The 23,504-nt window shown below is 46.7% G+C and overlaps 1 protein-coding gene and 1 long non-coding RNA gene across 4 annotated transcripts in view; one reads left to right on the forward strand and one right to left on the reverse strand.

Moving 5' to 3' along the window:
* PIGQ (phosphatidylinositol glycan anchor biosynthesis class Q) overlaps window positions 1-19,147 on the reverse strand; it is a 41,059-nt gene extending 21,912 nt beyond the window's left edge. Inside the window, exons 1-4 of one of the 3 annotated variants that reach the window (XM_054041677.1) lie at window positions 19,078-19,147; window positions 12,772-13,472; window positions 5,555-5,686; window positions 3,519-3,639 (exon numbers count right to left, since the gene is read on the reverse strand). In XM_054041677.1, the coding sequence (XP_053897652.1) occupies window positions 3,519-3,639; window positions 5,555-5,686; window positions 12,772-13,445 (927 nt within the window). In that variant the 5' untranslated portion in view covers window positions 13,446-13,472; window positions 19,078-19,147. Of the gene's footprint in view, window positions 1-3,518; window positions 3,640-5,554; window positions 5,687-12,771; window positions 13,473-18,357; window positions 18,711-19,048 lie in introns of those variants that run through there. The other 2 variants (XM_054041679.1, XM_054041676.1) reach the window with 2 other exon arrangements.
* LOC128844196 (uncharacterized) overlaps window positions 1-23,504 on the forward strand; it is a 102,138-nt gene that overhangs the window by 54,267 nt on the left and 24,367 nt on the right. The gene's annotated exons all lie outside the window — the stretch shown is intronic.

The raw sequence follows: 23,504 nt of genomic DNA on the forward strand, positions 1-23,504 counted from the left end.
GAGACAATTCTCTTCTCTCAAGGCCAGGAACTGTGGTAACAGATTAAGTCGTCTTATTTTTACTGTCAGACCTACTGATACAAGAAGCCCAGAGACCAATGACATTAGCTGACCCAGGGTATATATCAGAACTAGAATAGCATGGTGCACTGGGAAAAGTTATAATAATCCAAAACATTGGGAAAGTTTTTATTACCAAACTTGGCAATTTTTAGCCAGCCTGACAGAGCTCCAGTGTGGGGGATAATGAATGCCGGATAGAAATGCAGCAGCTAGCAGAAACTCACTGCAGGATGGATCAGAGGAGATTTTGCTGTCATATTGGAAAACAAAATGGTGCTGTCTTGCACCACATGTGCTGAAGTCATCAGGGTGATATTTCTGGATGGCTCAGGCCCGCCTCTTTTATGTGTATTTGACATCTGATCCGTGCCCTCTGAAGTCTATGAAAGAGCTCCCAGTGACTTTAGAGGCACTTTATGTGCCCATGGAGCCCACAGTGAAGAAACCACGTTCCTGAAGCAAGGAGAAATTGTAAATGGCATGAAACCTCACCGATAATCATGGATGTACCAGTAAAGCAAGACCTTAGACAAACAGTGAGGGGCAAACTGAGAAGAATGTTCAGCAAGGGGGTAGTTCAAATCTCCAGGGAAGTAAGCTCTTGAGTGCACACCTCTCTGTATTTCTGAGACATCATAGGCTACTTAGGTAAGGGGCCAGAAGGAAGTAATGGATATTGCAACATCCAAGTGGGAGTGAATGATTTATCTGCATGATTGAAGAGGAGAAAATGAGAAACTCCTACACCTGTCCTGAATAGGCATGCTGGTGTGGTCCAATGCACTTTGAGCATGAGAGTGTCCATCTGCCATTGACACTTGAGTCCACCTGTGCACATGGGAACTGAGCCAAAGCCATTGTCATCTCACACTTGCTAAGAAAGCAGACTGCAGAGAGCATTAGAGGGCAGGTGATCTTCCAGCTGAAACATCTCCACATGGGAACAGACTTCAGAATAATAATGTATAAAAAGGTTGAGAGTTTATGCCTCATATTAATCCTACCACTGGATCAAATATTAGAAGGGGAGATTTGTATTCCAACCATCACCCTCTCTTTCCCCTTTCCCCGCAACATTGATCAACTGAAACTGGGCCCACCCTTGAAAGTTCGACTAGACAATAGCAATGAGACACTTTAAGCCAGGGGTCTCAAACGCCCAGCCTGTGGGCCATCTGCAGCCTGTGAGCCTCCCCAATATGGCCCGCGGGGCTCCAGCAGTTTTGGGGCTGGGTCTCTCCTTTGGCCCCACCTGCCACCCTCAGGCGCTGCCCCCTCAGGGGCCCCGGCAGTGCAGCGGAGCTGAGCGGCATCTGCCTGTTCACTCCAGTGGCTGCCAGCCCGTCTCTTCGGACTAGGGGCAGGGCGGGGCTGTGCCTCTGCACGCTGCCCCCGCCTCGATCGCCCCTGCGACCAATGGGGCGGTGCAGGGGCGGTGCCTGGGGGCAGAAGCACATGGAGGCCCCCTGGCCCGCCCCAGAGCCCCAGGTAAGCGCCACACCCCCAACCCCCTCCCAGAGCTTGCACCCCCACCCCCTCCCCACATACCTCCTCCTGCCCCCAAACTCCCTCCCAGAGCCTGCACCCCCTCCCCACACCTCCTCCTGCCTCCAAACTCCCTCCCAGAGCCTGCACCCCCTCCCCACACTCCCCCAGCCCCCAAACTCCCTCCCAGAGCCTGCACCCCAGACCCCCCGCACCCAAACTCCCTCCCAGAGCCCAACCTCTCACCCCTTCTGCACCCAAACTCCCTCCCAGAGCCTGCACCCGAATCCCCTACCCCAGACCTCATCCCCAACCCAAACTTCGTCCCAGAGCCGTAGGTAGGTGGGGGGGGGCGGAGTTTTGGGGGGGTGGGTTCTGGGCAGCACGAGTGACATTGGCCCGCTGGGAGGATTTGAGGACTGTCACTGGCCCTAACGTATATTGAGTTTGAGACCCCTGCTTTAAGCTCTTGTGTGGTAAGTGCATGATAGACACTTTGCTTGCTGTGTCTACGTCGCATGCAGAAAGATGATCACAGGAGTGCTACTAGTTTTGCCCAATATGTTATTAGTTGAGGAAGCACTGAGCAAAGGGATCAACAGCAGGGCAGCTGTGAGTTCCTCCCAGTAAGTGGATGAAGAGAAAATAAGTTGATGATGGAATTCCTCATAAGTTGGACTAGGAGTCCCTTCCCATCCAGAAGCTTGAGACAGTAAAGTGAGGACTCCTGCAGCAGAGGCACTGTAAGACAAAAGGAAAGATCTGTCCCTCTTTCCCAGAAACCAAAGGGAAGGGACAGAGAAGGGATGATGTTGTGCAGCCTTATCACGGTATTCATCAGTATGTGACAATGCTGAGTCACAAAATGATGGAACACCAGCACATATTGACACAACATCATGACACAAATGTTGCAATTCAAGAGCAGGATGCACACATTTTATGTTTTTTTGTAGCTCCACTGAATGACAAAATGGTCCTTTACCTATTAAAGGTAAGTTCTACTTAGATAATAATTTACACACAAACACAGTATGTTCTCAGGACAAAAAAAAAAGGAAAAAAAAATAATAAAAGGTTAAATTGGAGCGAAGGCCGCACATATGTTCAAGTTACACATTCAAAATATAAGAAATTAGGGGCTCGTCTACATGGCTAGTTAGTGCACAGCAAGCTGGGGTGTGAACATACAGTGCACTAGCCCTGCCATGAACTAATTAGCCTTGTAGATAAGTCCCTAGTGACAGAAAAACAGGATGCTATGTCAAGTATCAGAAGGGTAGCAGTGTTAGTCTGAATCTGTAAAAAGTGTCATGCTCGTTCTTAGGTAATTTATACTGGCCATTGAGGGCCTGAGGTTGGAGAATGGCACAGGAGAAGGTGAATTCCCCAATCTATCATTAGCACACTTGAGAGAGAATTTCAGTGTTAACTACCCTGACTAGCTACTGCCCTCAGAACTCACCACCAACATGCTCTCACCAAACATAGCTGCCTCAGCTTCTCCTGTTTTGTTCCCAGTTTAATGATTTCGGAGACCTAATTGGGCTAACTTCCCCACCCTCCCAGATACCCAACTAGAACAACAGCTTGAGGGCACTTCCTGTTAACTCCGTAATAAAAGTGTCCTGGGCGGATAAGCACACCATTCTCCAGCCTTAGAGTTATTTACTGTGCTCATGATGTAATTGTTACCTTGTGAGCAGGAAGTGCCCTCCAGAAAACATCTAATTTGTATTCATTGGATACTCAGAGGAGAGCAATGTTACATTTGATTAGTCTCAACAGGTTTGGTTTGAAGATTTAATCGCTTTTAAGGAGACCTAATTTTTGTGACTTCAGTCAATGCTTTTCTTCTCTGCATGAAATCCTCACACACAGGCCCTGCCTCTCTACAATTACCACAAGCATAAACTGCTCTTCACTTTCTACACTAGAAATTAAGTACAAACGATTCCAGGCAGACTTACATCAGCCACTGGGATGAGAGTGTCGGCAAGCTGACCAATCCGATTCTCTCTGTACAGCCAGGACATTAGCAGTATTCCCAGAGCCATGTCAATGAGGAGAGAAACAAAGATATTGGCTTTCCTGCATTCAGGAGAAAGAACAACAAAATTAGAGCACAGGAAGAAGGCTGTTTCGTGTTTGGATAACAATCATCACCAGCTTCATTTACATAGTGCTTTTCATTTCTGAAGGCCATCAAGACTCTTTACTGAAGATATACACCAGGAGTGGCCAAACTGTGGCTCGCAAGCCTCTTTTACTTTTACTCTTTTATTAAAGTGCAAGCCCTCTCCACCTACCAGACTGGGGGGGAGGGAAGCTTAGGACCGGGTGGTTGGGTAGGAGCTTCTGTCCAGCGGGGAGGAGAGTCTCAGGACTTCAGCCCTCTGGGATACACCTGCCAGGGCTTGGGGCTTCAGCAGGAATGGAGCTGAAGCCCTGAGACCCAGCTCGTGTGCTCCAGCTCTCGAGCTTCTGAAGATTGCTTGGTAGGTCAGTGAGTTTGGCCCCCCCGGTATACACAGAATAGGGACTGCTTTCCTATCACTAATATACTGCTGTCTCTAGGGTCAAACACAGCATCCATGCTAAGCCAGAACACTACACAACAGGTTTTCGCAGGGGGACTGAATAGTTGGACTGAAATTCCAAGAGGAATGTTAGGTAAGCACTCAAGTTGGGGTTCAGCTATGATAAATTCACCATCACTTGGAGTATTTAATTCGAGATCAGAGGCCTTTCTAAAAGGTATGCTTCAGTTCAACCACTAGTCATTGAGCTAAATAACGTTTACTTACACTGTAGGGTAGAATAACTCCCCCCTCACTGCAAGAGTTTCCGGATGAAATTGTATGGCTTGAGTTACGCACAAAATCAGACTAAATAATCATAGTATTACTTTCGGCCTTAAAATCTATTAGTGTATTTTAAGTATTCCCTCAGAGTCAATGACTATAATATCTGAGCACCACATAGAGTAAGATTTGCACAGTGACGGCCTTAAGGAGTCTATATCCATCTCTGATCTTTGCCTCTTCCTCCTCTACTCACTGTGGGGTTTTGTGTTTGCTTGGTTTTTCTGTTACTTGGATGTTTATTGCCACTCCTTGTCTTCAGTTACCAGAGGATGGATCTTCCAGAACACTAGGATAAGGGGGTGGGGATTGATACTCTTACTCTTGTGGCAAGTGCCATGGAACCTTGATTTTATATCCCATCTGATTAATTCAATGCCTGTGAAAGCAAAGGCTCTACAGCAGTGGTTCTCACCCAGGGGTTCGGGGCCCCCAGGGCGGCCATGAGCAGGTTTCAGGGGGGCCTCCAAGCAGGACCAGCATTAGACTCACTGGGGCCCAGGGCAGAAAGCTGAAGCCTCACTGCATGGGGCTGAAGCCCAGGGCCCTGAGCCCTGCCACCCGGGGCTGAAGCCTGAGCAACGTAGCTTTGCAGGGGCCCCCGTGGCATGGGGCCCCAGGCAACTGCCCAGCGTGCTACCCCTGGCTTTTGTATGCAGAAAATCAGTTGTTGTGGCACAAGTGGGCAGTGGAGTTTTTATAGCATGTCGGGGGGCTCAGAAAGAAAAAGGTTGAGACCCTATGCTCTACAGAACTGCAGAGCAAGTTTTCCCTGTGCAGCTCGGCCAGTGCATCCCTGTCCTGTTTCCCAGGCTAGCTTCAGTGACACTAAGTTTCTGGATGGAACTTAAATGTTTCTTAGAATAGCAGAGATGTTCTGCAGGCACAAGTATGTGTTGTGGGGCAGGGGGAAAGGGATTATATGAGGAAGAGACTAATGGGATAGTAAAAGTCTCTCTCACACGGCAACTCCACAAAAAAGTAAAGCCACCCCCACATATTCCTGTAAAATCATATTACTGCTACAAAACAAGATGCTTCCTCCAATAAAAAACAAGCCAACCATTCAGTGCAGGAAAACAACTGGGTGGCAACCTCAGGGGTCAAGGACTCAGTGGGCTGTCAGAACATACACAGCATACCTCATTAGCTGGGTCTGGTTCTGAGCCTTCCTGTTGCTGCTGATGATCTGGAGGTGCTCCAGTCGGTGCCCCAACTGTTCACAAGTTGAGAGTTTACTCCAGATGAAAGACAAAGGCCAAAACTTCAGCACTCTGCAGAAACACAAGGGGAATCCTCTCTAATACTTTTGTCAGTGAAACAGGTGATATGATGCTTGTACAAATTTCCACACCAAACAATTACTTCAGGTCAATTTCAGGTTGTGCACACACATAAGTGGTTTGGGTGCAGAATAATTTTTTTAAAATTAGAGATTTAAAAACCTTCTACCATTAGAAAACTAAGCAATGCCCTTCAAAACAAGACACCCAAATTACCTTAACTCTGCCCCCATAAAGATGCCAGTCTACCAGCTTCCCTTGTGTCAAATTCATTCTTCAGAGAGGGCTGAATTCCATTTTTTAATAATGGCTTGTGGGTCAGGGTGTATGTGTAGGACTGCACACTACCCTCAATCCACAGCAGATCTCCTACTAATGGGAGGTTTGCATAGTGAGCAATGGTACAATATGGCCTTTTTGCATTAACTACCTTTTAAAGTTGGGATTATTCACACCCAACCCTTATTGAATTTCACTGAAAACTGGGCGCCTTTGAAAATCCCAGACTTAGTTATCATGACTGTCTACTAAAGTGTCTGACAGCAGCATGGCTAAGCAGGAAAAATTATCCAGTGGGGGTCAGTTGTTTACTGAAGTCAATAGGTGTTGCACCCATTTCTATCGGAGCTTAGTTTGGCCATGGGAGTATTGGGGAGGCTGCAGCATACATTACATTAAGGGTAAGTGAGCTTCTTTCTCTATGCCCACCTATTAGTTGCCTTTTCAAGGACATCACCCCTCCGTTCCAGTTCCTTGGTATGTTCATGTAAGCTTCACTCAGTCTGCACCCCCACTGAATGCCAAATCTGTGCAAGTTACCCTACTTTGCTCTTGAATTTACATCACTGCTGGATCTGGATTTCCATGGGGGTTACACCTGCTTTCTCGTAAATACTGTTGGCTGAATTTAGCCTGGGGTCTAGCAGCAGGAGCATGTGTTTAAAAGTGGACAGCATAACATATCAACTGGGCCTTGTGCTGCAATTCATACATCATTCTAGCTATTCAACCACAAGGAGAGTAATCCAACCCACAAACAGTAACTGGGTGGCTGGCTGAGAACTTTGCAGGATTCAGTGAAGGTGCACCTCTGGTCCTTTTCAGTTGCACTCCACAGCGGGTTTGTCAGTTTAAAACCCAGAGCCTTGGAGGGATTAATCCCTCCCTCCCCCGCCAATTTTGATGTTAGATCAGGGGTCGACAACCTTTCAGAAGTGGTGTGCCAAGTCTTCATTTATTCACTCTAATGTAAGGTTTTGCGTGGCAGTAATACATTTTAACGTTTTCAGAAGGTCTCTTTCTATAAGTCTATAATATATAACTAAACTATTGTTGTATGTAAAGTAAATACGTTTTTTAAAATGTTTAAGAAGCTTCATTTAAAATTAAATTAAAATGCAGAGCCCCTGGACTGGTGGCCAGGACCCGGGCAGCGTGAGTGCCACTGAAAATCAGCTCGCGTGCCGCCTTTGGCGCACGTGCCATAGATTGCCTACCCCTGTGTTAGATGCACTGGCTTTGAATCCTATGCAGTGTACTCTGAATCATTCTCCTCAATTCAGGGAATCTGAATAATTCTGCTCTTCAGTACAGCCATCCATCTCACAGCCAAATGAATGCACTGTTCAACTGGCCTGTCAGGGTGTAACATCCAAAGAGACAGAGGAAAGAACAGGTGGAGGAGGAAAAGCACAGTAGGTTATTACACTGGCCACTGATCTCGCAGACCTGACTTCACAGATGCAATGAGGCACAAGTGGAGATGAGTTTTCTTTTCTGATCATGTTCTAACCCCATGGTTCAAAAATTAAGGCCTACAAAACATTTGCTGGGGCAAAGAATCCTGCTACAAATGCAGGAGAAAGGGAGAGATCTTCTTCCCCTTTCCAATGAGGTTGTCCACAGGCGGCCAAAATTTAAGAACCCACTGTTCCAGTCAACATCTGCAAGCTCCTCCCAGGAGATAACTGATTTGGGGGTTGGAAATCTCCCTTGCCTCACCCCTTACTTTGAACACCGGTAAGAAATGTGAGAAACAAGCCATTTTGAAACTAGATTGGTGCTCCAATGTCTTTGACAGTTGATATTGACATCAATGTCTTTGACATCTCCATGGACCTTTGTTATGAGACACGGTCACAACTGAACTTTGTGAGAGATCAATGCCACATCTAATCCTGGACCCAATGCAGCAGCAGAGAGGTGATAAGAATATTGTGATGTTGCAGTCTATATGATTTTATAAAAATATGCTAATGAGTGAATATAATGTAACTGGAATATGCTTCATGCAAAAGGTCTCTTGTAAGGTATCATTACAAAGCTTATTGTCTACTAAGTGTGGTCATCCTATTTGTATGACGGTATCACTCTTGTATCTGAAACTAGAAATATGAAATATAACTCTGAGGGCCTATTGTAATTATGCAAAGTGTGGGCAATTAATGGTGGTTTGGAATCTTTATGGCTCCCATCAACCAGGACAATTGACTGTGGATGGCTCTGTTTGCAGGCAGGCCTTCCTGTGAGTCAGGCTGGGAGGAATGAAGGCTTGGGGTCTTACAGTGACATGTGATCATGTCACCTGAACTGGAATCCATCTTTAACCTGGTGTTTTTCCAGTGAGGAGGGGTGGGAACCCAGAGGGACAAAGGATTCCCGTCTTACGCAAAAGATATATAAGTGGGTGGAACAGAACAAAGGGGCAGCCATCATGAGAAATCCCCTAGCTACCACCTGAGCTGGAACAAGAGCTGTACCAGGAGAAAGGATTGTGCCCAGACTAGGAAGGAGTCCAGTCTGAGAAAAGAAACTTATTGAAACATCTCTAAGGGTGAGATTTTAACCTGTATTCAATTATATTACTGTATTAGGTTTAGATTTGCGTGTTTTATTTTATTTTACTTGGTAATTCACTTTGTTCTGTCTGTTACTACTTGGAACTACTTAAATCCTACTTTCTGTATTTAATAAAATCACTTTTTACTTATTAATTAACTCAGAGTATGTGTTAATACCTGGGTGGGCAAACAGCTGTGCATCTCTCTCTATCAGGGTTATAGAGGGTGAACAATTTATGAGTTTACCCTGCATAAGCTTTATACAGGGTAAAACGGATTTATTTCGGTTTAGACCCCATTGGGAGTTGGGCATCTGAGTGTTAAAGACAAGAACACCTCTGTTAGCTACTTTTAGGTAAGCCTACAGCTGTTAGGGGACATGATTCAGACCTGGGTCTGGGTTTGCAGCAGGCTAGCAAGTCTGGCTCAAACCAGGCAGGGCACTGAAGTCCTAAGCTGACAAGGTAGGAAGGCAGGGGCAGAAGCAGTCTTGGCACATCAGTTGGCAGCTTCCAAGGGGGGTTCTGTGATTGAACTTTGTGAGAGATCAATGTCACATCTAATCCTGGACCCAATGCAGCAGCAAAGAGAGGTGATAGGAATACTACTATATTTTGGATGCTTGTCCAAATCACAAAACCACTACATCCTGCAGACGCTGTTCAAGAGAAGCCCAGCACTGGAATAACAGAGGATGTTTAAAATGTTGTTTTGAGGAAGTCTGTGCAATGCGTGTCTGTACTATGCCTGATTCTCTCTCTTTTCTTAGTACTAAACTTCATCAAAACCAGCCTCCACTCCTCACTCCCAGCCAAAAGAAATGAGAAAGAAAAAGCAGTAATCTTGAAAATATATCTAATCCAGACACACAGAGAAAGAGACCAATAAAGCGATTGTAGGATCAGCTATGGAAATTTCCATTTGTAATAATATCCAAGCAAGAAAAGCAAAAATACTTCCAGGATTTTATGTTACCCCTGCAATGTAAGGAAAGTTGCCGCAAATGCTCCTGTTTGTTTTTCAGCCTTATAGGATGCAGACTGGTTTCTTACAAATGTATCAGAAAATTCTAATATGGAGCAGAATGACTGGCTTTTATATCGTTACACTGTTTAAATGGAAAAGTTCTGAGCAATGAGTGTGGATATCGGGGGTGTTTTCAAATGCGAATAATTTAACGTACTTTGCACAGAGAGTCTTGATTTTTCAGTTCAGATAATTTGTTCCAAGACTGTGGATGGATACCGCAGATTCTAGATGAAAAGCAATATATTTGAATCTGGACTGCACACAAATGTGAAAGCTCCATTAACTAGAACCTCTTGGCTGCCTTGTTGCTCTGCGCTACAATTCCAGGAACAAAGCCTCCCTACTGGGTGACGACTCTGAGGGTCAGATAGTATCAATAGGAAGCCATTAAGCAGCTTATTTTTAAAAAGAGGAACACGTGGCATTTACTGCCCCAATATTAAATTATTCTAATGCTCTTAACAATGCACTGGAGACCTTTCAGTGTTAATGGTAGTTCTGCACACAAACCCTAAAAATTAAACTGCAATTACAACTGCTAGGCACAGGGTGGTGCTGAAGAGATGTCTATGTTTCAGATCAATGTACCTGCTACAGAATGTGTGGGCATTTTGTAAGTCTGAATCATTGAATCACTGTATGCAGCCTATGTTGTTGCCAGGGAAATCTCATTTATGAGATTTTTACATGTGCCATCCTATCTGCATGTGCAGGTATAGTTTCGTAAAGAATCATACAAAAAGCCCTGAGTTTGGGTGGATTTCAGCTTATTGGGGGTTTCTGGGTGCAACAGTAATGGGACTCTGCAGGGGGGTCCTGGTGAAGGTAGTTGGGGCTCAGCAGAAGGGGTGTCTGGGTGTGGGGGGGATAGAGCATGGGAGGGGTGTCTGGGTGTGGGGGGCTCAGTGGTGGGGTCCAGATGCTGGGGGAGTGGGACTCAGTGGGGTGGGGATCCAGGTGCAACTGGTTGGGGCTTGGTATGGTGGGGATCCGGTTGGCTTGTCAGGGTGGTCCAAGTGCAGGGAGAGTGGGGCTCATCAGGGAGGTTCTGAGTGCAAGGGGGTGGATGAGGCTTAGCGGGAGGGTCTGGGTATGGGGGGGGTCTGGATGCACGGGGATTGGGCAGATGTGAGAGCAGCTCCCTGTAAAGAGATCCCTCCCCCTGCATCTGAGAAGCGATGGATGCAGAAAGCACGGGGGGGCTGGGGTGGGAGGAAGAGTTTGCAGAGCTTCTTACAGCTCGGGGAGAAATCTGGGGGTGGGTCTGACACAGCTCCAGATGCCGTGCAGGGGAAGAGAAAGTCCCATCCTCCACAGCCCAGCTGGGACTAGCAGCTGAGCTCGGCAAAGGGTAGGAGTCACCAGCCAGGTCTTCCCAGTCCAGCCTCCCGCCACACAGTGATTTACCTCTCTACTGGCTGCTCCGGACACCTGAAACATATTGCCGGGGGGGTGTCACATGACCGCTCTTGTGGCTTCCCATCAGAAAGTCATTTTTCTGCGGGGAAGCAAATAAATCTGCGGGGGACATACATTCTGCACATGCACAGTGGCGCAGAATTTCCCAAGGAGTAGTGATATGTAAAGGTCATACAGGAAGTTTGTGGCAGAACCAAGAACTGAACCCAAATTTCTTAAGTTCCAGCCTAATACCTTCAAATACCTTTGCTAGATAGGTGTTCTGCCCATTTTACAGATAATGAAACTGAGGCAGAGAGAGACAAAGTGATTTTTCCAGGGCCACACAGTGAATCATTGGAGAGCTGGAAAAAGAACTTGGAACATGATTCCCAGTTGAGTGCTCTACCCAACTAGATAATGATTCCATGAGTATAATCAAGGGGCCAAATTCAGAGCCACTACAATAGTGAAATTCCATTGGAGCCAATGGAGTTCCATCTACTTACACCAAGTCTGAGTTTGACCCTAAAATGACTTTAACAGATAATTAGAAAAAATTATAACAGTTTCAGCTTTACACATCAAGTAGGAAAATCCAACAAACCATTCTGTATGAAATGGTTCACTGTGATTTTTCATGACAGTATTACACAATTGGAAACCTGTTAAAAGATTCCATTCCCCATAGCTTAAGGCTATACTTGAAAAGATTTGTCCATGAATGCTTTAGTAGCTGTTATCCAAATCTGATTAATCAAACTGTCCTCTTCCAGCTTGAACACTGAACACCAATCCCCTTTTTGGCAACACAACACAATCTCACTAGACGGCTTTCCCAGCTGTGGTACTAAGCTTTATATACAAGAGTTTTTTTCCTTCAGGTCTGTTCAGATTTCCCCTTTGGTGCCAGCACTTGCAGAATGTTACACTGGAGGCATCATATTCATCTTTGTGAAACTCCATTTCAGTACATGAGGTAAGTAAAGTTAACAAAGTTCCAGCAAGGATGTATTTGATCCAGTGTGCTCCTATTAACCTCCTGCTATCCAGTCCCAGGGCTGCAGCAGTGCCATTTGATGTCAAAAGTTGGAATTAGATGCCCAGTTTGCCAACATTTCAGTGTTCCTCAGCTACAGAGGCACTTCACAGCAAACAGAGATTAGGGCATCCTGGTTACAGAGCTACTGGGGTGAAACACCGAACTGTTAGCTCTCTTTACATCATCCTGTCATTCAAGCAGTGGCTGGAAGAACTCATGGTTCAACTCATGAAGCTGAGGCAGAGGGTTTTCCCCCAGTGAAAAAGGGAAGAAGTTCAGCTTGCAAAACCTCACAGCTCGCCCAGAAACCTCCTGGAGTTTGAGGGAACTGTTACTATCTATATGGCAACATTGTACCTTGCATCAGTACCAGCTCAAATCCCACCCAACACAGGCTAATCATTCATTCAGCATTAACTTGTACTGGGCTGGCCCACGGGTGTTAGGGAGACTATCACAGACAGCAGGTCCCTGCCCTTCCACTTAAATAGGATAGGGCTACTATCAGTAGCAGCTCCTCAGGGTTGGAATTGCTGTTTTGAGACAGATACAGTATGGTCTTTACTCACTGTGGGGAAATTGACTTTGAGTTGGCTAACAGGTCCCTGATGGCCACTCAGACTGTCTCACCCCCACCTAGGCTGAGATATTTTAACACAATGCACATTGCTTGCTGGGATTGAGCAGGAAACTTGTGCCTACTGATAGTCTTGGGTTGGACTACGTTTCAATGTAGCATACAAGCTGCCCCATCTTGCATCACATACCTGCTTTTACAGACACTGGAGACAAGTGAAAGCAGGAATGTCAGCAGCATACACACAGGCACAGAAGCCTGCTTCATCAGTTCCACGATTATACTGGCTTCCACTCCTTCTGACTGCCAGTGAGTCAGCTTGATGGGCCCATCATCGTATCTGTCTGTCATGAACAGTACCTTGCTCTTTGCAACGGTGTCAAACACAGCACCTAGTTTTGAGGCATCATTTCCCTTATGATCAGCAGATGTGGTCAGGTTGTCGGTGGGATGCAGCTGTGAAAGCATTACTTTGCGCTGGTCATAATATACTAAGATGAATTCATCTTCCTTGGGGCTGCTGGGGTATTTCTGAAAGATACAGCAGCTCCAAAACTTGCTGTCTCTCTCTTTGCTGAGCTGTATCCAGGGCTCATGGGAAAAGATTGTGCTGAGATCTTCCAGGAACTTGTCCAGGACCTCTTCCTTCTCCTGTTTGCTGTTACTCCATGAGCCCAGCACACACATATTGATCTGAGTCACCCGCTGGACTTCAGAGAGATATTGCTTTACCTGGCCAGGAATAAAAGGGAAGTGGACCACAGCGAGGACAACAGCAGAGTTCTGTTCTGGGATCCAACGGCCAACCAAAAGGCCACTTTCTGCTGTGGCACAGCAAGAGGGGAAAAAGACCTTAAGAACCATGACAGCAATCCCGGAAGAATGTAATACCTGCCAATAAATACAAAAATAAAACTTAAGAGACTGTGGGTAAAGGCAAAGAAAAAAAACCTTAGTTTAATGAAAGCCATTGCTTAGGAGATCCAGTAAAGTTCCAAAACACCAAATTCAAGAGCGAGCTGAGAACTGCCTCTGCATCTTAGATTAAGAAGCTGACATTGGTACTATTAGCCAAGTGGCATTTAAAATAATAGGTGAAAGAGGGACTTGGCACATTTCTGATAAACACAAGCTCTTCAAATGCCCTTGTAGTGGAGCTTCCAACACAAGGGCATTTTGCGAGTGTTGGAATCACCTCTCATAACTCTGCACTAAAATCCATGCAAATTGCTGGACAGGCTCCAACCAAGGGTCCATCTAGTCCAGTATCTTGTCTCTGACAGCAGCCAGCAGTACATGGCCCAAAGAAAGGAGCAGAAACTTTGACATGGATAGTTGTATAATAACCTGCCGATACGGTAATGTTTCTCCCTAACTCCTTCAATTAGAAGTTGACTTATGCCCTGAAACACGAGGACTTATATCCTCACTTATATCATTGGAGCAGGAGATATGCTCTGCCACAGACTCACTGTGTAACTTTGATCATGTCACTTAACTTCTCTGTGTCCCAGCTTCTCCACCTGTAAAATGATAACTGTTGATCTACTTCACAAGAGGATTGGAAGGCTTAACTGATTAAAGTCTGATTTAATTCCTTTGATAGAAGGTCCTAAAGAAGGGCAAATATTATATTCACTTATTATCCCTGTTTTGCCAGCAGTCCCTGACCACCCTGCAATCTAAAGTAGTTTTTTTTTCCCAATTCAGGGAGAACACATTTCTATGGTTTTATAAATCACCTTAACAATAAATAAATACATTTTGAGCCTTGAACTAGCTGACAATGTCTCTTTACATAATGCTGAAGCATCTAATAGAAATATAATTGCATTAAGGACGGTGCTTCCTCAGAATAATCAGCATCCGGTGACTGTTGTCCTTTTCTGTCCTTCAGTGCTGTGCTAGGGATGTGAAAACTCCATGAATCCCTCAGGCTGGCATCTTTGTGATGGGAGCAGTCAATTGGAAAGAGAAATACACAGTATATTTATAACATGTTGAGAGTACACAGAACAGGGAAGTCCCTGGTGTGTGTGTTTTTCTCTCTATTTAATAAAGTTTAACTGATCTACTGAATCTATGCACCTTGCAATTTGCTATGAAAAGATACACTTGTCTGTGATGGGGAGGGTGATGGGGAACAATTAAGTCAAGTCACTTGACAAGTCACATAACCCCCAGCCTGCCAAATGCAATGGTAGGAACTGACTGCTCATGGATGAATTCCTTTCAGCCCCTTGAGGCAGAAAGGTGAAGTTTTCTTGGCATGTGTTGGCAGTGGGGCAAGCACCACAATTGCTGCTATCAAAGGCAAATATCTCTCGGGTCTGAATTTTCCCCGTCATTTCACAACAGCTGAGGCCACCTCAATACCTGCACTGAACAGGGTGCATATGCGTGTTTTGGGGGATTTTTAGTGTAGCAACATAGGTGCAGAACTCTGAATGTTGCTAAGAGCAGACAGTCCCCTTAGCTCCTGAGGGGAGTGAGCTCCTTGCCTTGCTGTCTGACAGTCCCCTTGGGCTGACTGCAAGAGCAGCATTCACAAGCCACAGAGGGAGTTACATCCTTCTCTCTTGGGCCAGAGGGATAATTTCTGCTATGTAGAGCCTTTGAGGAAGTGGGATCTTAGAAGAACCTCAAATAATTATTAGTGAAAGGTGAATAAGATTGTAGATGTTTCCGTTTTAACAGTCTAAGGTATTTTTAGTAACATGGCATAGGTAGGGATATATATATATATTTTTTCTTCAAATGGTGACACTTATCCTGCCAGCGTACCTTTAAAGCTGAATTTCTATTTTTAAATTTTCCAGGTAGTGTCAGCAGTTTTAAAAGTGCTATTATAGCAAGAGATTTCCAGTGTCCTCTGCTACTCTCCCTCCACAGAGTCCTTGCCAATTCAACCATCATTTTCGAAACAGATTGCTGTTTCATGTAGCTTTAGCATTCATTTTGTTCTCAACTTTTTATAACCCCCACTAAGAAGAATGAAGGTAAAATGTCTCTATTTTTCCCTTCTCTATTTGGGAAATATTGATTGTATTTCTCTCCTCTCTCCTCCTGCCACCCAGAATTAACCTGGAGTTATTTACTACCTTAATTGTGCATCAATATAAATAACAACACAGCTCTGAATGTGTGTGTTTGTTAACTGCTGGAAATCGAGCAGAGGGAGCTCAGATACTACTTTTAAGGAGACATGTAATATCTCTACAGCAGGAAAATAAATTGTATCATGTTAATATGTTACTACAACATATTTTGGTAATCAGGGAAGCAACCTGGAAACTCATGAGACCTGGGCTTATTTCCAACTCTGCCAGTGACTTGTAGTGTAAACTGCCTCATTCATTTCAATAGGTTATATCTGAAAACTAAAGATTTTAAATGTCACCACAACCTAGTTCAGGGGTGGCCAACCTTTGGCTCCGGAGTCACATGCGGCTCTTCAGAAGTTAATATGCGGCTCCTTGTATAGACACCAACTCTGGGACTGGAGCTACAGGTGCCAACTTTCCAATGTGCCAGGGGGTGCTCACTGCTCAACCCCTGGCTCTGCACTTAGGACTTTCTGGGAGGGAGGGGGAGGAACAGAGACCTGGCGCTCCCACTCCACCCCTTCCCGCCCCTCCCCTCAGCCTGCAGTGCCCTCACTCCTTCCCCACAGAGCCTCTTGCATGCCATGAAACAGCTGATCAGGAGGTGCAGGGAGGGAGGAGGAGACGCTGATTGGTGGGGCAGCTGGTGGGTGGGAGGCGCTGGGAGTGGGGTGGGTGAGCTGATATGGGGGCTGCTGACATATTACTGTGGCTCTTTGGCAATGTACATTGGTAAATTCTGGCTCTCTCTCAGGCTCAGGTTGGCCACCCCTGACCTAGTATTTCATTGCTGATCATTTTAGCAGAAACATCCACCAAATGTACTTATTTTACCAAAATCCCAAACTGCCTATCGCTCCCTCATAGATGCCTGCTACTCAGGTGTCCCCACCTTCCCCCACCCCCCAAACTTTTCCAATGCAGTTATACATTGCCACTATGAAAATCTTTGGAATACTGGAAATGGAAAATGTGGGGACACCATATAATAAATGCATTAATATAAAAATAAACAAAAGTTAAAGTACTCATTCTATAATTCATACTCAACTCATTAAAAACCTTGATATTTTAAGGTATCATTTTCTGCTTTTCAAATCTGACTCTTTCCTAAGGGATCTAAGCTTCAGAGAAAGCATTCCCAGAGGACTGGCTGGGTCAGAGTACTTGTAATGCTCTATGTCCATTACCGTGTTGCCAGCTCAAATCCAGTACTGGTTGGAAGTGAGTGAAAGCTGCTACTGTCATTGGATGTTCAGTTGCCTCTATGAAATATGTTGTGACCTCCTTCTGCCTCCCTAGCATTACTTCTGGCCACATCACAAAATCACCTTAACAACTGGCATCACTTAACCATCTTGTCATCTCTCTCAGTCGAGAGGCCAAAGACCAAATGAGCCTGAACTCCCTTCTCATCCCTAGACATGGTTTGTCCAGGACAGGAGCAAGAAACATTGGCAGATTGTACCCACTCTGGAGATGAATACAAGAACTTCAGTCCACAGGGGTGCCAGGCTAGAACCATACAAGAGCACAAACCCCACTTCTAACCCCGCAAGAGAGATCCTTGTTCAAATACTGCTCTGTGAGCTGGCTGCCACCAAGCTGCCTCCTAGCTTACAACAGGCAGGAGAGTTCTCTGCCTCCAGAACTGGCATACAAGCTGTGGAGCCATTGGCAGAGGAAACTCTCTAGCTAGCATCTAAAGCAGAGTGCCAGCCTGGAGAAGGAATATGTACAAGCACAGAACTGGTGTACACTGCAATTTCCTTCAGGCTGGCAGAAATAACTAGGCTCACTCACTGGGCTTCATTTTAACTCCTTCATGGCTATATATGTACTGCATGGCTCTTGCCAGAGTATTTCATTCTGGTGCGGAAATCACTTGGGGCACATTTCAGCCCCTTTGTTTTAATGGGTTCTTGTCACAAGCTCAGATGGCTTTAGCTTGCCAGAGGTAGGGGAAGCACCAGACCCTGGGATCTGTGCAGATTAAGAAAGGACTGAAGCACAGGGGATGAAGGAGCCTGACTGTGGGTGCTCAGTGTCTCTGATCCCATCCAGGTAGCCAGAGCATACAGGGGAGCTGCCAGCATCAGGAAATGGAGGATACGGTGCAAGGACCCGAGAGAGAGACATGCCCTTCATCAGAGCAATGAAACAGAGGTGAGCAGATTACAATAACCTTTCCCCAACTAATATACTCCACATACTGTAACTCCTCACTTAATGTCCTCCCGCTTAACGTTGTTTCAAAGTTACGTCACTGATCAATTAGGAAACATGCTCATTTAAAGTTGTGCAATGCTCCCTTATAACATCATTTGACTGCCTGCTCTGCCCACCTCTTGTAAGATTCTGTGGAAGAGCAGCGACTTTACAAGGGAGCATTGCACAAATTCCTCTTCTCCATCTCTCCCGGCACCTCCCAAACAGCTGTTTGGCGGCAGGGAAACGCTGGGAGGGAGGGGGATGAGAGGGGAAGCGCCACGTCTCCGCTCCTCCCCCTCCCTCCCAGAAAGTTCTAAGTGCTGCCAAACAGCTATTTGGTGGTGCTTAGGACTTTGAGGGTGAGGGGGAAGGAGCGGGGATGCGGCGTGCTCCGGAGAGGAGGTGGAGTGGGGGTAGGAAGAGGTGGGCCTGGAGTGGAGCAGGGACAGGAAGAGGCTGACCTGGAGCATTCCCAGCAAAGTCGGTGCCCGTTCTTCTCGGCGAAGCTGCCGCTGCGAAGGTGCTTCCTAGCGCCCGTGCCTGCAGCGGGCTGTGCCGGGGGGGGTGGTGGTAATCCAGGGGCACGTCCCAACCACAGTACTGTACAGTATATAATGCCTTTTGTCTGCCCAAAATTTTTTTCCTTGGAACCTAACCCCCCGCATTTACATTAAATCTTATGGGAAAATTGGATTTGTTCAACATTGTTTCACTTAAAGTTTCATTTTTCAGGAACACAACTACAACGTTAAGTGAGAAGTTACTGTACTGTCTCTTGCAGCCCCCACCATCACTGTGAGCCCACCCTACCTCTCTCCATAGTTCACACCACACAGTGCCACCCTTTGCCTGCCCTCACAACACCACCTCTCCCCACTGCCCCCAATCCTCTAGCGTGACCTCTTCCCAGCATGCCCCCTCCCTCTCACATTCCCCCAGCGTGACCCCCACTGCTCCCTCCCTCTCACATTGCCACAGCGTGACCCCCCCCATTGCCTCCTCCCACAATCCCCCAGCGTACCCTCTCCCTCTCATAATTCCCTATTGTGACCTCTCCTGCTCCTTCCCTTGCAGCCTCGCCACCATGACTTCCTCCCAGTCTCCACCCGAGCCCCCCTCCCTGCAGTCCACGCCTTCACCCCCCAAAATTACCCCCTCCGCAGGGAGTGACCCTCTCCTACCCCAGTCAAACAGACAGCGGGCCGGACCCTCGTGACATTCAAGCCACTTCCGGGTGTTGCTGGCGAGTTGCTAGGAGACGCGGTCTACCGCTCGGAGAACTCCGTGCCTTCCGTTCCCCAATGCGTCCCGGGCAGGCACTGGAAGCCGTGGCTCTAAGATTCCGCAGCCTGCAGCGCTCCACCCCTCTCACAGTGGGGCGGGTGGGGAGCTATCCAGCTCCCCAGGCATACGGTGCCCGACCCCGGCAACCCTGAATAGATGGAGGGGCCTGAGCTGTGAGTGGGGTGGGAGTGTGGGGTTAATATAGGGCCAGCAGCTTCCACTCGCTCCCACTCACGATGCCTTGGCAAGGGGAACAGGCACCCTGCAGCACTTCACTTCTGCCCCCAGGGCCATCTTTCACCCCCAAAGCCCCTCTATAGGCTGTCGGCACCCAGCCAAAGAGAAGGTGCCAGAGGCCTGATGACACCAGCATCACTCACCCCCAATGACCATAAACTGTGAGTCAGGCCACAAAAGTCAAGAGCTTGGCTTTAAAATAATAAGTTGGGGTCCTTGATCATAGACTCGTGGAGCTCAACACAGAGAAGGTTAAGAGGTGACTTGATCACAGCTTAATTACTTTCTTGGAGAACAAATATCTGACACTCTAGTCTTGTAGACAAAGGTATAACAAGGTCCAATGACTGGACACTGAGGCTAGACAAATTCAGACTAGAAAGAAAGTGCAAATTTTTAGGTAAGGGTAATTAACCACCAAAGGTCACAGTGGATTCTCCATCACTGGCAATTTTTAAATAAGACTGGATGTTTTTTAAAAAGATCCGCCTTAGCTCAAACAGGAATTAATTCAAGGAAGTCCTTTGGCCTGTTTTATGAGGTCAAACTAGGAAATCACAGTTGTCCCTTCTGGCCTTATAGTCTATAAAACTGTACAAATCTCACCTTTTATTTAAAAAAAAAAAAAAGTTTCTAGCCATGATGCTTGCAGAGAAAAGCCTGAAAATGTGACTCAGTTTCACCCTGAAGTCCCAAAAACCAGAAGGCAAATAAAAAAAAACCCTCAAGAGGTATTTTTGTATTTAAAAACCTCACGATTTTAGAGCAAGTCTTATGTTTTTTGGGGGGTGGAGGGGCTAACATTACTTTTGAATGCTAGGATCTGGCAAAACTGTGTCATGCCAGCTTCACATTAAAATGTGATTTGCTGACACAGCATGATGTTAAATGTTCCAATGTGAACATCATGTTTTCCCAGTGCCCAAATCTGTACAGTCTCAAACTCTCCAAAGTAGCAGCTCCCTGGATACAGGCTTGTAGGCTGCTGGCCTATCTCCCCAGCCCAGGACACGCTCTCACTGCCACACGGAAGTCTCTTTCAGGCCCTTCCTGCAGGGCTCAGTTTATTAACTCAAACACAAAATAGGCAAAACAGAGCAGTTCCTTTGCCAACCCTAGCATAAAGCTCCCAGAGTTTTCCCCCGGCCTCTCCCAAGGCTGAAAGAACAATACATCCTTCCCTTCAAACCACCACCCCCCAGGGTGACCAAATGTCCTGATTTTTGGGTCTTTTTCTTATATAGGTTCCTATTACCCCCTACCCCCTGTCCTGATTTTTCACACTTGCTGTCTGGTCACCCTACCTACCCCCCCGCTCCAGAACCTACTGCAGGAGCACATCTCCCTCCAGCAGCTCCTGGTAGTTGAGCACGCTCAGCCTTTACAACAGCTGGGTCTGATAATTGAATAGGGCTGGCTAGCCACAGGCTCCATGGCTCTTAAAGGGGCAGGCTACCCTGTTACAGTAATAAGGCTGATTGTGGTTCTGGAGGCAAGCACATAGGGAGATCTGTCTTAGGGAGCAGGTATCCCACAGTTACAGCTGTCAGCATTTTTTGTGCATAAAGTTTTCCTGACCCAAAATATGGTTTTATAAATGCTGAATTTTTTCACGGGAAAGTGTTGATTCAAACCGAAAACAATCAACCAAAACATTTAGAATGAAGATTGGTCACTAAAAATTTCTTGCAGGGAAATGCAGGATTGTTGTAGCTGTGTTGGTCCCAGGATATTAGAGAGACAAGGTGGGAGAGGCACTCTCTCTGTGTAAGCTCAAAAGTTTGTCTCTCTCACCAACAGAAGTTGGTCCAATAAAAACCTCACCTATCTTATCTCTCTTGCAGGGAAAATGTCAGTTTTCTAACCAGCTCTGCTTGCTGTGTCCAATGCTGTTAGCACAGCCCACTGTCCTGTGACCCAGCCCCTCTACCTCTGTGCATTCCTCTCAACTTGTCATGCATGTTGCCACGACAGCACTTCCCACCCCAGTCATGTTAGCAGGAGTCCCAGTGCCAAACCTAGGTCTCTCCCGCATAGTAAGGTGGAATCCCGCCCCAAGACACTGGACCAGTCTTGTTCTTTCCTTTTCTATCAGCATCTCTCGATTCCTTCTTCCCCCATATTTTAGCAACTAAGAGGAGCAGCAAACTGAGAGGGATGCCCTAGCAGCCACATCCACCTGAGCATCTGGGTGGAGATCCTCAAAGGTATTAGGCTTCTAACTTCCACTGAAATGAGTGTATCAAGCCCTGCAAAGAGAAACTCAGGCAGGGACAGCTGTGAGAGAACTTACCCCCTTGCCTGCTTCTTTCCTAGGCCTCGGGATACCTGAGAGCAGTGAGTGCACTACATCATACATTCAAAATGTAACTGCTCTGCTACAGCAGGCTGAACCTACTGATAAGGACAAGCTGCCTGGCTTAACTCTTCAAATGCTGGACCCAACTGGTGTAACAATGTCTGAATCCCTGAAAAAGCTAGTGGGCCAACTTCAGCCCTAAGGCCCCATTCTTCCCCTCCCCCAAAAAGGTCTGAGTAACTCCCATTGACCTCAAGGGAGCTGCTCTCACCTTGTGGTGGGTGAATAGGGCCACTGGTGTAAGTCTATTAATGATAATGGAGTCATCTCAGGGGCAAATTTGGCCAACTAGCTTTTTCCATGTACTCACACCCCTTCTGTCTCATATACACATAGTCCACCCCCATCCCCACTTCCTCAGACTGATTTGGACTGGTACACGCATTCAAAAAGTGATCATGTCTTTGGAACCCCAGACCAAGACTCTTTTCTGAAGGCTGGCCTGGCTTAGGGACTGTGGAGAATACCCAGGGCTTTTGGATAACTGGGGAGTAAAGGGAAAAATAGCTAGGTGTTTGGGAACAGGGAAGATCTTATGCTGGGGTTCAGATCTCTGGGGAATGGAAGGATATGGTGCGGGGAACATGTAACTGGGGAGTGGATGGGAGAACATGTTTTTAGGGAGAATGTGTGCTGTATTGTGGGGGAGAGGGTAAAATGGGCTTAGTCAGGGCCACCAGTGCTTAATTTCTGCCAGGCAGGGCTTGCCAGAGCTGAGCCCTGGCACTTCTAGGCTTGGCAGTTCAGAGCCCCGGCACCTCTGACTTGCTGCGTCAGTTATGAAAGTAAAAAAAAATTGCTTGATCCCTGGCACCTCTTTCATTACAAATTAAGCACTGAGGACCTCCTCCCCTCAGGTCTCCCCTAGATCCAGAACTGTGCAAGGGAGACTCTCCAACACACTCTGGGGGAAACGAGGACCCAGGTGTTGCCTTCCCTCTTGCCCCACCTCTCAAGTGGCTTTGGGGAAAAGCTTGCAGAGAGGAGCCAGCCAGATATTCCAGCTGGTAGGAGCAGAAGCAGCCCAAAGCAGGGATCTCAGAGAACTCGCTACAGTTCTGAGTGGACTTTCTCTGCCCTACATGAATGGCTGTTTGCTCCAAACCTCCCTCTCCTTCATGGCCTCATCACCTCAGCTTCACTCCCCTGCTCCCTTACCCTCTTCTCCCCCACCTTGTCCCCTCGCTCCCCTTCCCTTCCATATCCCCTCTCCCTTCGCTTTCCTTTCCCTCTAGAGGGTCTCCTCCTATCTAAGCCCACCCAGAAAAAATCCATGGCACTTCTGGTAACTTGCTATTTGCTGCCAGCACATTGTTCACTCTGCTGGTGTATTCTATGCTGTCCCCTGCCCTGGATCTGTCTTGTCTAGTTATATGGTGAGCTCTTTGGGACAGGGACTGTGCAGTGCCTAGCACAATGGAATCCCATTATTGGATGGCCCTTAGGCACTGCTGTAATAAATATGATTAATAATAGTAATATGTGGAGGTGATGAGGGGGGGCATTCATAATCTCTTCCTCCCCATATTGTGTCACCTAGCTACCTGCCTAGCTCTTCCTGGGCCATCTCCCCATCTTCTTTGATCCTGTCCTCGTATCGGGAGGGGGCCTGGGATCTGATCCAAAGTATGGCAGCTTGGTGGGTGCCCTGGCTGTGCCGGAGGGAAAGTCCTCTCCATGATTCACCTGGGGTGAAAGAAGCATCGGCTGTTCTCTTAAATCAGCCGG

The sequence above is a fragment of the Malaclemys terrapin genome, chromosome 10, assembly GCF_027887155.1.
Source record: "Malaclemys terrapin pileata isolate rMalTer1 chromosome 10, rMalTer1.hap1, whole genome shotgun sequence".
Lineage (NCBI taxonomy): Eukaryota > Metazoa > Chordata > Testudines > Emydidae > Malaclemys > Malaclemys terrapin.